At 39.5% G+C, this 12199-nt stretch overlaps 1 protein-coding gene across 1 annotated transcript; it reads right to left on the reverse strand.

Moving 5' to 3' along the window:
- Positions 1 to 7229: 7229 nt before the first annotated feature.
- On the reverse strand, positions 7230 to 10362 carry LOC115816442 (macrophage mannose receptor 1-like). Its single transcript, XM_030779395.1, has 5 exons — positions 10339 to 10362; positions 8823 to 9008; positions 7864 to 8215; positions 7348 to 7710; positions 7230 to 7237 (listed from the first exon to the last, which is right to left on the reverse strand). Exons 1-5 carry the CDS (start codon positions 10360 to 10362, stop codon positions 7230 to 7232), a joined length of 933 nt encoding a protein of 310 aa, XP_030635255.1.
- Positions 10363 to 12199: the final 1837 nt, after the last annotated feature.

Below are 12199 nucleotides of genomic sequence, written 5' to 3' on the forward strand. Positions count from 1 at the left end.
TTTCGCAGGAAAATAATTTTGATTTTTTTTTCTGGTCAGAATATTCCCCTTCCCTTTGCATGTAAAGACAAACTGTGAACCAGGATGTTATTTTGCATAGTCAAAATACAGGACTATTTATAAATAAAGACCACGTTCTACGATCCATTTTTCCCGTAACCAACCCTCTTTTCCATGTACCTTATCAACTTATACATCAGTGTTACTAGGAGCACAATAAACATTATTGATAATCATGTTACTACTCTGTCTATGGCTGTTTCCCAGAAGAGTCAAACCAGCAGGACCAGTGTTATAGATAACACAGACAGGTTCACACTACAGATTCATCTTTACACACACGTACACACACACACACGTGTACATTCACGTTCATAAGCATATGTTTTTCAGGTTCAAATGATTCAATAACATCATTTTCATTATACCAATAAAAGGTTTTATTTTCTGTAGTTAAAGACAAAAGAAAAGCAAGAAGACTTGACTACTGAGAAATAAGCTGCTAAAAACAGATAAGACCAAAATGCGCCAACACTGGAAAGTCAAAAAAGTGAAAGAAATCGCTGACAGGAGCAGGAGGAGGCAAGCGGTGACGTAAAGATGTGAACAGCTTTATGTCTCTGCTCTGTTCTCATGTTTAGAAATGACCACTACAGGGCAGCACAATTTACAATTTGGTATTTGGCAGACACTTTTAGCCAAAGCGACTTACAATAAGCACACACACACACATATATGTGTATTTTTTCCCCTCTGCTGAACATCTTTCATCTCTCTAAAACTCATCCCTTTTCTTTCTCTCTCTCTCTTTCGATCCATTTTCGTCCAGTGAAAGACTTTTCCATCTGCCTGCTCTCTCCATGCCACCTTGACATCTTCTGACATGCCCAGTTTCTTATGGATCTGAAGAACAGAATCAGTCTTTTAGTACTGAATACAGTACATTTATTTCTGTTCTAATGAGGAGAGCATTGTTTGTGTGTGTGTTGATCTGCTTCTTTAGGAAGAGAGAGAAACTCACCTGCTGTAAGATGGCCTCCTTCACTGCAGGATCATTCACATTCTGATGGGATTTCAGCTCCACTCTCACTATCCTCCTCACTCTCTTGCCTGTCCTGGGCACTTAAAGCACACACACACACACACACACACTGTCAGGGAAAACAGGGGACTAAGTTGCAGACTCGCTGATGAATGAATAAGATGTTTATTGTGCCAGGCAGAAGTCTTTCAATACACTTGGCAGAAAGCGGAATCCAAAAAACAAGCAGAGGTCATACCACAGAACTGTCGAGGGAGGCGAACAATCCAAAACGGCAGACAAAGGCAAAATCCAGAGACAGGCAAAAGGGTCAAAAACAGGTACAGGACTAGGCAGGCAGAAGAGGCAAAATCCAACAGGCAAAAATAGTCCAAAAAAAACAGGCAGAGGTAAAACACAGAGGGCAATCAGAATATGAAAAGGCTGGTACAACACACCGAGGGAGGGAGGGAGGGAGAGGGGAGGAGGGAGGGAGGGAGGGAGGGAGGGAGGGAGGGAGGGAGGGAGGGAGGCGGGGGGGGGGGGGAGCAGTACAAACTGACTAACAAAGGGTAGAACAGGCAGGTTTTAAATAGACAGACTAATACAACTTCAACGAGAGACAGGTGAGCACAATGACACAATAAGTGAGGGGCGGGGCCAGAGCAAATGGAAAACCAAAATAAACAAAAGCACAAAACCAAAACCCAAAAACAAATGACACCTAATACCAGACATGACCAGCAGGGGCACAACAGAGCAAACAGTTCATGCAGGAACCCTGATGCACACTCACACATTCACATTTTTGTTCAGAGCTCATTTAAGAAGTCATAGGTCTGATTACATAAAGCCTGTAATTTAAAACATGGTGCTGAAAACTGATGCTGAGGTCCAGGACAAATCTGTGTGATGAATTCAGTATTGACTGTGTGTCATGAGAAGATGTACTATAACAATTCAGTATTGACTGTGTGTCATGAGAAGATGTACTATAACAATTCAGTATTGACTGTGTGTCATGAGAAGATGTACTATAACAATTCAGTATTGACTGTGTGTCATGAGAAGATGTACTATAACAATTCAGTATTGACTGTGTGTCATGAGAAGATGTACTATAACAATGACAGTTTAAAATAACTGCACGTCACAATGTTTTATGATTACACACACACACACGCACACCAGCTAATCTATAATAAAACACACCCCATGAATCATGCATTAAAAATAATGTGAAACAAATTATTCTTCTTGGGCTAAGCCTACTGTTACTACGTGTTGTTTTAGTCATTGCCATTTGTTTTACATAGCAAATTTAATCACGTCTCAATTAATTACATTTGAAAAGTAATAACAAATAAACTCAACCTCAGAACAAACAAATTGTTATTTTAATGTCACTTTTCATTTTTAAGTAATGTCATTGCTACTGTTTTGATCATAGCTATTCATAGTATTCAGTACATGTAGTTATATCTCAATAAATTACATTGAAAAACTTACAATGACTCAGCTCACCTTCATAGCAAACAAATGGTTTTTCGATATCACATGGATAGTCATGCAATTGTCCCAGTTCATCGACGGTTACCTGCATGACAGCACAGTTCTCATAACCCCAATTATTATCAGGTTGTCCAAATGCCCAGTTTCTGAATGAGGAGTTACTCTGATCTGACCATTTCCATGAGTCCATGAACAGACCAATCCAGGCTTCAGTACTGTCCTTTATCAAACTCCATATCATGTCATTCTCAGTCTGGTTCCTCACACTGACCAGGTCTGTGTGATGTTCTCTGCAGTAGCTCTGAGCTTCTCTCCAGGTTTTGGTCTCATTAATCACTATGTACCTCCCACTGCTGACCTTTCTCTCTAAAAGACAAATATTTTATTAATCTCCAAGGTCCTTTCATTTCATTATGATTTTTACAATCATGGCTGAATTCATTATAAACATACACACACACACACACACACACACATATATATATGTGTGTGTGTATATGTATATATTTTTAGCTTTTTTTTCACTGTAAGACAAAATCTTGGATTTTGCATATAATTACACTGTAAATCTAGGGTTAGGTTAAGGGTCAACTTTCTGACTTTTCTTAGACATAAATATATTAGTTAGAATAATTTATGTTCAGTGTCAGCAATGAGCAAGTAATGCACTTGACAAATATTTTAATTCCATGGCAAGAAAAACTGCATTTCTTATTTGATTTGACCAAATGGAGTAATGCATAAAGAGTAATCACCCTCATAACACACAGACATTATCTCCTTATTACATGGTACATTATTCCATTGTCCGTCACTTAACATCTCAGTACATTTCTCAGTCTTGAGATTATTTGGCTCTCCTGGGTTCCAGTTTGTAAACTCCATTTCTCCCTCTCTGTAGACTGCTGGATCTCCCAGAGACCACTGCCACCTCATATCACCATTCTTCTCCAGTCCAATCCAAACACGCTCAACATCTCCTTTAACAGTTTTAATCAGCTCATCTGTGTCCTCTTGGTTGTCAACAGAGACCAGGTCAGTGTAGTGTTCTCTGCAGTATGTCTGTGCTTCAGTCCAGGTCTTCTTCACATTCACAAAGTGATACTGATGAGGAACACATGTAAACAACATGAAGAGTCCTGTAAAGAACAATGTTAATATGACTGTCACTCTAATGGTAAACAGAAAATCCACATACAGAAAAATACACAAAAGACAGAAGTACCAGAACAAAAAATTCTTGAGCAAGCTTGGTATCAACACTTCCCTGCAACTTATTGTCAACATATTACAAATATCTGCACTTTAACCATCAATGGTCTGACACAAACTAACACAACTGTATCTAAATTTTATTCATTGTAGATACATGACACTGACCTGGAAGAAGGAGGATGATATATACAATGTGAATCATCTCTGATGAATAGAAATAACAGACATGCCCATTTTAGTCTTCTCATCATAAACACACACAGAAACAGTGACAATAACAAGCTGAATTTTTAAGACGTCAAATTCACTTGATTTTATATGTTATACGTTATTAAAAGAAGCCCCAAAATTCTGTTCTATTCTATTTCAATAACAACTGACAAAAAGAGTCCAGGTTAGAAGCAGGAAGGGGAGAAAAGGGAGGGGTTGGGGAAAAAAACTGGGACACATATCACGTTGTTAGTAAACAAAGGATAACAGGATGATTCCACTTCATATGAAAACTCTTAACAGAATACAAACTCTTTTACAATTTATGCTATATTGTAAAGGACTTTTATTCTACGTATTTCTTTTTCTTGTTTTAAAGTTTTAGTGTTAGGTTTGCCCATAGTCCCGTTTGCAGTGCATGGTTGCGTGATGTGTGGTCAGGTGCTTTGAAATATTCGAAATAAGTGGTTAGGAAAGGAGAGAAAATGAGTGATTTCTGGTCTTTGCTATGTGTGAGGGTAAAGAATTTGTGATGACAAAGGCATGTAATAACGTGTGTGTCTATTCTTCTGACCTTAATACTATTGTAACGACCTCGCCTCCCCCCTTGTCTGCTTCAGCCACTCAGCGTTCAGCGTCGCCGGTCTACTATCACCGGTCTGATCACCACTCACCGCCTTCACCTGTTTGCACTTTAATTTCATTACTTTCCTCCTTATTTAAACCCCTTAGTTTTGCACGTTCTTTGCGAAGTCTACTCTTAGTTTAGCACCACGGAACTTTACCTGATACTCTTATGAGACGAGCTCAGTTTGAACGAACTTGTGAGGCGAACCACGTTTGTACGAATTTGTGAGACAGACCATGTCGTACTCTCCAGTTCCTTATTTTCCTCTGCCTTTGTGTTAATAAAATCCTGTGTTGCGCACTTGCGTCCTGCTGCAGTTTTGGTTACTTGACAACTATAGAGAACATTCTGCTAAGCCCCACACTCCTCAGATGTTGTTTGGTTCCTACAATCCCTAAAAGTCCCTCGTGTGCGGGTATTAGTGCTCTCGGCCGCAAGGCCTTTGGTAATACCATACCTCGCAGGACAATATAGCCAACTACATACAGTTCATTAGTTACAGGCGCGTAGGCCATACATTTGTCAAAATGTCCAGGTTCTATAGCTTTTCTTAAATCAGTCAACTCAGGATCAGTCTTTGACGCTTCCTCCACCTCCCTTGTAGTCAGAGCATTGCTACGTGTGACGCACGAGCGAGAGTGAGATCGTGCAACTACCGCATCACGAATTTGATCTTTATCATCATTAAATGGACAGTCCCTAGCCGCGTGCCTGAGTCTGGTTGCAAACTGTTTCACTGTCTCCCCTTGTTTTTGTGTATGAAATGAACGCCGTGCAAGAGCTACATTCACACGGTACAAAATAAGCATTCAAAGCTCACACTGCAGCATCATTATCGACAGCATCACCTGTATTAGGCAAAGTGGAGAAAATATCTTGTACGTCTGGCCCCGCATGATGTAAAATCAATGCTCTCCTGTGCCGCCTAGTTGCAGCAGGTGCATCAGCGTTGACTGTAAGTCCCTTCCCATCGGCAAAAAAGTTCACACGAAGTTAGCCATCTCGTCCATCTTGGACCTAATGTAGCTGGGTCTTTGAAGCACTCGAACATCGGAACACTCACTTTATCGATGTTGAAAGCAATGTCCTTTACTTATGCCCAATTCTCGTCGTCAACGCTATATTTTGTTATTTTTTTGTTTTCATCTTAATTCGTCAGTTTCCTGAATTGAATCACGTACACTAGTTTCGAACTTCACCTCTTTTTTCTGTCAGTCTCAGCTGCTCAGCTGACTCCTTACGCATCTTCTCCTGTCACATACATGCAACGTATAGCTCCTCTTAAAGGAACAACACACCTCTCAGTATATGACAGAAGCAACGTTTAAAGAGACGCACCACTCGAAGACCAACGATTATGTGAATGTAACCATAACAGTTGGACAGTGTCAAACGTATCCTTGATGCGACACAAAGATTATCTGGTTGAAGTTTTCTCACAGTTTCAAAATCCATGTTGTATCTCTAATCAGAAAAGTTAATGCCTTCTCAGATATAACTTCCCTCTCTCCTGGATTGCGCACGACTGCCTCAGTGTCATCCTCTACACAGACCACACCATCTGCACCACCAACATCACTACCACCATCATCCCACCTCAGCGTTTGGTCTGGACTGGGATATGTGATGCTTATGGCCGGGACTGGATCTATCATGAGGAGTGGCTTAGCAAGGTTGGGACAGCCCAGACACACTCCCGCATCATAAGACACCACTCAGCCAGGTTTACCATGGTCCACAAAGCTGCCTGGATGGCTCCGCCCAGTACAGAGTCATCCAGGAGATCCAGTATGTCAGTCGCATTGAAAAGATGGTGGGTCTCTACCATGCCCAGTATCTGCCGGAGCCATATTCGTTCCTATTCGTTGATTTGTTTTGTAGGCAGAAATGAATGTGAAATGGTTAACTGACTGAAGATGAGAGACTGCAGAACTACTGCCTTTGTTCTACTCACTGAGTCTCATTGGTCAGCACAGGTTCAAGTGGTGAGGTCATTGTAGGGTCATGTGCCCACTCTGTCCCAATGACAATGCTGAGGTCAAAATGATGTCACTCTGTAACTCTGTCTTTACAAAGTTATACATATGTTTATTTGATCAGTTAGTTACCTCTGCAACTAACAAATGCTGTTTTCCTTTTTGTCTTTCTTTTAATATTCTATTTCAATTTTAATCTTCTATAAAGTCCAAATATGTACTATTATGTTATCGATGATGTTAAACAAAGAAGGTTCCATAAACTTAATAACTTCAGTAATGACAGATGAGACAATGTTGACACCACTTCATGTGAATACAAGTTTTAATCTTCAAGTTTCAAATTAACACGTATAGTTCAAAGTGATTTTTTTTTAATTAAGGCTGGAAGTCTGAAAAAAATTGTCAACATGATCAAAGTGTCTCTGCAAAAGGAATTGTAAACAATGTTCTAAAAAAGCAACATTTTTTCTTAGACCAGTAAAGACAGAGCATCACTAATTTACAACCGCAAATACACAAAAATCATGACTCCAGGATGGCTTTATCCTGCTCTTGAAACAGGGTGAATATGGAGGGAAACGAAATAAGCTGATATGCATACACTCTTGTTTCCTCTGACATGGAACCTGAAGGTAAAAGGTCCGGTTGTTCTTTGCTGATCTAGTCAGTCTTCTACAATGAGAGAAAGAACAAATAACAGAATGTCAGAGTGTTTAATTATAACACACACACATACATACATACACACACACACACACACACACACAGACAACTACACACACCTTCATAGTTGGTGCAGATGAAGTTGAGTCTCTCAGTCTCAGAGAAGCTGATCCATTCTTTGTTTCCTCCAGACTCAACCGCTCCAGTTCTTCCTTCATTTACACACTCCTCCACCACAGTTCCATTCCCTGGAGCCCAGTTCTGGTAGCAGGAAGATTCTCCACTCACCCAAAACCAGAAGCCCAGAGTGCAGCTGTAACGTAAGCCCAGCCACACATGAGCAGTGGAGGCCTTTTCAACCCTCTTCATCACCCACTTCTGGATCTTCTCTGAGTGAACTGAGACCAGGTCCACATGATGCTCTCTGCAGTAATTCAGAGCTTCACTCCAGGTCAGAGTCTCATTGATCAGGATCAGCTTGTCTACAAATAATATAAAAAACTAAAAGACAGCCCAGCCATAGCACTTTCACAATAATGTGAAATAATTATTCTTGGAGCAACACAAAATTGCTTCTTTTTTGGTCATAGCTATCAGTAAATTACATTGAAAAGTTTGCAGTGAAATCTGCTCACCTTCATAGCAAACAAATGGCTTTGCATTGACACATGAAAAGTCATGCCATTGTCCCACATTAGCACCATTCACCTGCATGACAGCACAGTTCTCAGTACCCACATTATTACCAGGTTGTCCAGGTGCCCAGTTTCTGAATGAGGATTTACTCTGATCTGACCATTTCCATGGGTCCATGAACAGGCCAATCCAGGCAGAGCTATTGTCCTTTAGCAATCTCCATATCATGTGATTCTCAGTCTGGTTCCTCACACTGACCAGGTCTGTATGATGTTCTCTGCAGTAGCTCTGAGCTTCTCTCCAGTTTTTGGCCTGAGTAATCACTATGTATCTCTCACTGCTGACCTTTCCCTCTGGAAGACAAAGATTTTCTTAATCTCTGAGATTCCCAGAATCTTTCATTTCATTATGATTTGTACAGTCATGATTCACTCTCACTCTCACTCATTATCCACGCCGCTTAACCTATTTAGGGTTACGGGGGGTGCTGGAGCCTATTCCAGCGCTCATAGGGTGAAAGGTGGGGAAACACCAGTCCATCGCAGACAGTCATGATTCAGTTTGTTAATAACATACATCATTTTTAAATATGTTTTAAGGTTTTTTTCTATTCTTTTTGGAAATTTTGATTGTGTTAAAATATAATCACATACATCTGACATTTGTGCTAATTAATTTGAATTTTGGGGTTATTTTGGTCCTGTTTGGACTTGTCTTTCAACTTGACAAATATCTTAATTTCATGGCAAGAAAATTTCAATTCTTATATGATTTGACCAACTGGAGTAATGAATAAAGAGTAATCACCATCATAACACACAGACATTTTCTCCTTATTACATGGCTCATTATTCCATTTTTCATGAGCTGTCATCTCAGTACATTTCTCAGTCTCGAGATTATTTGGTTCTCCGTGGTTCCAGTTTATAAACTCCATTTCTCCCTCTCTGTAGAATACTGGATCTCCCAGAGACCACTGCCACCTCCTCTCCAGTCCAATCCAAACACGCCCAGCATCTCCTTTAACAGTTTTAATCAGCTCATCTGTGTCCTCTTGGTTGTCAATAGTGGCCAGGTCAGTGTAGTGCTCTCTGCAGTATGTCTGTGCTTCAGTCCAGGTCTTTAACTCATTCACAAAGTGATACTGACGAGGACCACATGTAGACAGTATGAAGAGTCCTGTACAGAACAATGTTAACATGACTCAACTGGAATACATACAATCCATACATACATAAATACACAAATAGACACAGTTATCAAAATCAGAAATACATGAACAACTGTTAGTGTCAATACTTCCTGGCATTTGATCAGATATCAAGAGCACCTGTGTCTTAACGAAATGTATCAAAATGTGTAAATATTTAATTTTTAATCACTCATTCTACCTATCATATTAATTGCTTTTCACATATTAAATATATGTACAGATATATACACACGTTTGTGGGGGGTCAGACACAACCTCACATAATTTTAGACACACGACACTGACCTGAGAGAAGGAGGATAATATGTATGATGAGAATCATCTCTGATGGATCTAAATAACAGACAGGTCCATTTTAGTGATGTCAGTATAAACACCATACAAACATCAAAGATGACAAAGCCGCGTTGTTAAAGTGTCGAATTCATTTAATTACATATGTCACATGTTGGTAACGGAGGACCAATAGTTATAATGTGATGCAGTTTTTAAATTTATTTTATGTTGAATTGCAGAGAAAAAAAATATGCCACGAGCTTATGGACAAATACACATACACACTCAGGCTTCACACACACATACACACGTGCGCGCGCGCACACACACACACACACACACACACACACACACAAACAAGTTCATACTTATATCTTAGTAGGGAAATCCCACCGACTCCTATGTTCCTGTAACTAAAGAATACTAATCTCTCTCTAACCCTAACAGCATTTTGTGCCTCACAGCATCTCTGTACAGTTAGGTCGCAAAGCCCCAGTAAGACAGCTTTACCTAAAACACACATACACACGCACAACAAAAACAACAAATTCCATTTGCATAACTGAAAAACACAGCAGGGAAAGTAAAAGAAAATGACGTCCACTCATCAGATAAGAGAAGAAATAAAACCAGCTATAAAAAGAGCTTGAAAAGATTCCTGGTTAGAGGCGAGAAGGAAAATGTTAAAAAAAAAAAAAAAAAGAATGATGAATGGGTCTGTGTTCATGCTCTTTGGGAAAGACTTCAAAACGTGTTTCACTGATTAATAAACTACGTTCTTTCGATTAGTTGTTCTGGCTTTTCTAATTAGTGGTTGCATTACTGACTCCTACTGGTCGATTTTGGTATTACGCTTAAAGTCAAGTTGTATAGACGCGAATCTGTTCCTATTCTTTTCAAGATGTTAAACTGTGAGGATTAGACACGATATTTTTCGATCGCTCGGAACCTTGGAGTAGATATGTCTGTGAGTATGAATACTTACCGACTCTACAACAATGTAATTCATTGTGCTAAGAAACCTGTGGTAAGAAAGTGATGTTGCATGTTACACAGAGAAATTCCTTGAGGTAGCATCAGTGTTGCTAGCTTATCTGTTCAGCTTATTTACTGTTAAAACTTATGTCAGTATATCCCTACTCACGAATATTTACCTGCATGAATGCTATTTGAAGTGAAAAGAAAAACAGTAATACAGGATGATGTGGAGGCTCGTTTATTGTATAGAGGCACTTGATATTTGGAAAGATGAACTCAGTGTACTCATGCTTATGGGAAATGGTATGTAAACTGCAATATTGTATCTTGTTTGTATTATTTTTTAGTGGTATTTAGTATTTACGAAGAGAAAATTCAGTAAACTCAGTCAACACAAGAAAACAGTCTACTGAAGTTTCATTTGTGTGCTGTCTAGCCTTGCTCAGTACGCAATTGTGAGGACAGAATATTGGTTTATAAACTAATAAGCTATATTGCGTTTTTTAGTTAAAAAGATTTCAGTGAGTGCATTTGGCTGATGGTTAAACACCAGCAGAGGAAAGTTTGTGAATCAGCAACTGTTAGTTCTTCTATATAAGAGATGTCTTGAAATGGTTTATTGTTTTAGAAGGAGAAAGATATCCCGTTTTACTTATAGAAGTGAAAGGGATCAGACTACACGAGATTTTTGTCTTTCACGATGGCCACTACGTCAGATTAGGCAAGATATTTTATACAATTCCAGTGTAGACTTAATGATGTCCTGTTCATGTCAGTTGACGAATCCATTTGTCCCGTGAATTTAGTGTTTTCCTCCACAACTTTCGCTGATGTGATAATTTAGACTTAAAGGTCACAACTCGCATGTCCATCAGGTTGTGTGAAAAATAAATAAATAAATAGCCTCCACTGATTTTTTTGGTCGCAACTTAGCAGAATTTGTATCTCCTCTAATTTGAGTATGAACAGATAATAATTCATTACGATAACTCCTGTCCGTGCTGAGGGTGTCTGGTGATTAATAAAACGGTGAACATCTGTGGAACGAGAGCACCAGCAGAATGCGCTTTTTAATAATTAGACAGAATTGAATATTGTTCTTTGCCCCGTATACCTGTTTCACCTACTGATAAACGTCCGGCCAGACTTTGTAGGAGGAAAGCTGAAAAGAAAACGAAAAACAAATACATCTTGTACGCAAAAAGAATGGGTTGCCCTCTGATGCCTTTTTGGTTCACATGTCAATCAAATTTCCAGTCTTGTACTTTGCATGATGACTATTGATATCCACCTGTGTGCTAGGTTGTGTGCATGCATAGAGAACATACAGTCTCTCTCTCTCACACACACACACACACACACACACACACCACTGGCTAAGACGCAAAGGCAAGTGACCGTAAACACTACCAAAAAACAAGACAAATCAGAGAGAAAAGAAAGAAAAGAACAACTGAACTGGAGCCACCTTAATTTGAAGTCGCAAAGGAAAACAAAAGTGCCCTGTTCCACTCCCCATCTCACATCCACTTTGATATCGCTTAATCTACAGACATATTGGATGTGTAACAGTTATGGAAAATTGATTGACATGTCAATATCACAGACTCTGTGTAGAAAGTGACACTAACTGCACGGATGAAAGTTGTGGTGTTTGCCGTTACTCTCCGTCCAGCTGCCTCTCTGACATCACGGCGTTTTGGAAGTGAACCTTTGTGAACTCGTATTTCTGTACTATGAGTATTACGGCTTTGCAGTAAATATATTTTTCCTGTTGTGCATGAGCAGTTTTACTTCGCATGGGGGATACAAAATAAATAAATAAACCACTCCCCTGCCATGGATACTGTCAAGGAGGACTTGGCAAA

Source organism: Chanos chanos, chromosome 7, assembly GCF_902362185.1.
Source record: "Chanos chanos chromosome 7, fChaCha1.1, whole genome shotgun sequence".
NCBI classification, from domain to species: domain Eukaryota; kingdom Metazoa; phylum Chordata; class Actinopteri; order Gonorynchiformes; family Chanidae; genus Chanos; species Chanos chanos.

What these genes read in the sequence shown, in the direction of transcription:
- LOC115816442 (XM_030779395.1), bottom strand. Translation starts at nt 10,362, where the DNA reads ATGAATTACATTGTTGTAGAGTCG. An exon ending in ATTACATTGTTGTAGAGTCG is followed by an intron (nt 9,009 to 10,338) that starts GTAAGTATTCAT and finishes GGTCCTCGTCAG; the next exon opens with TATCACTTTGTGAATGAGTT. An exon ending in GCCATTTGTTTGCTATGAAG is followed by an intron (nt 7,711 to 7,863) that starts GTGAGCAGATTT and finishes TATTATTTGTAG; the next exon opens with ACAAGCTGATCCTGATCAAT.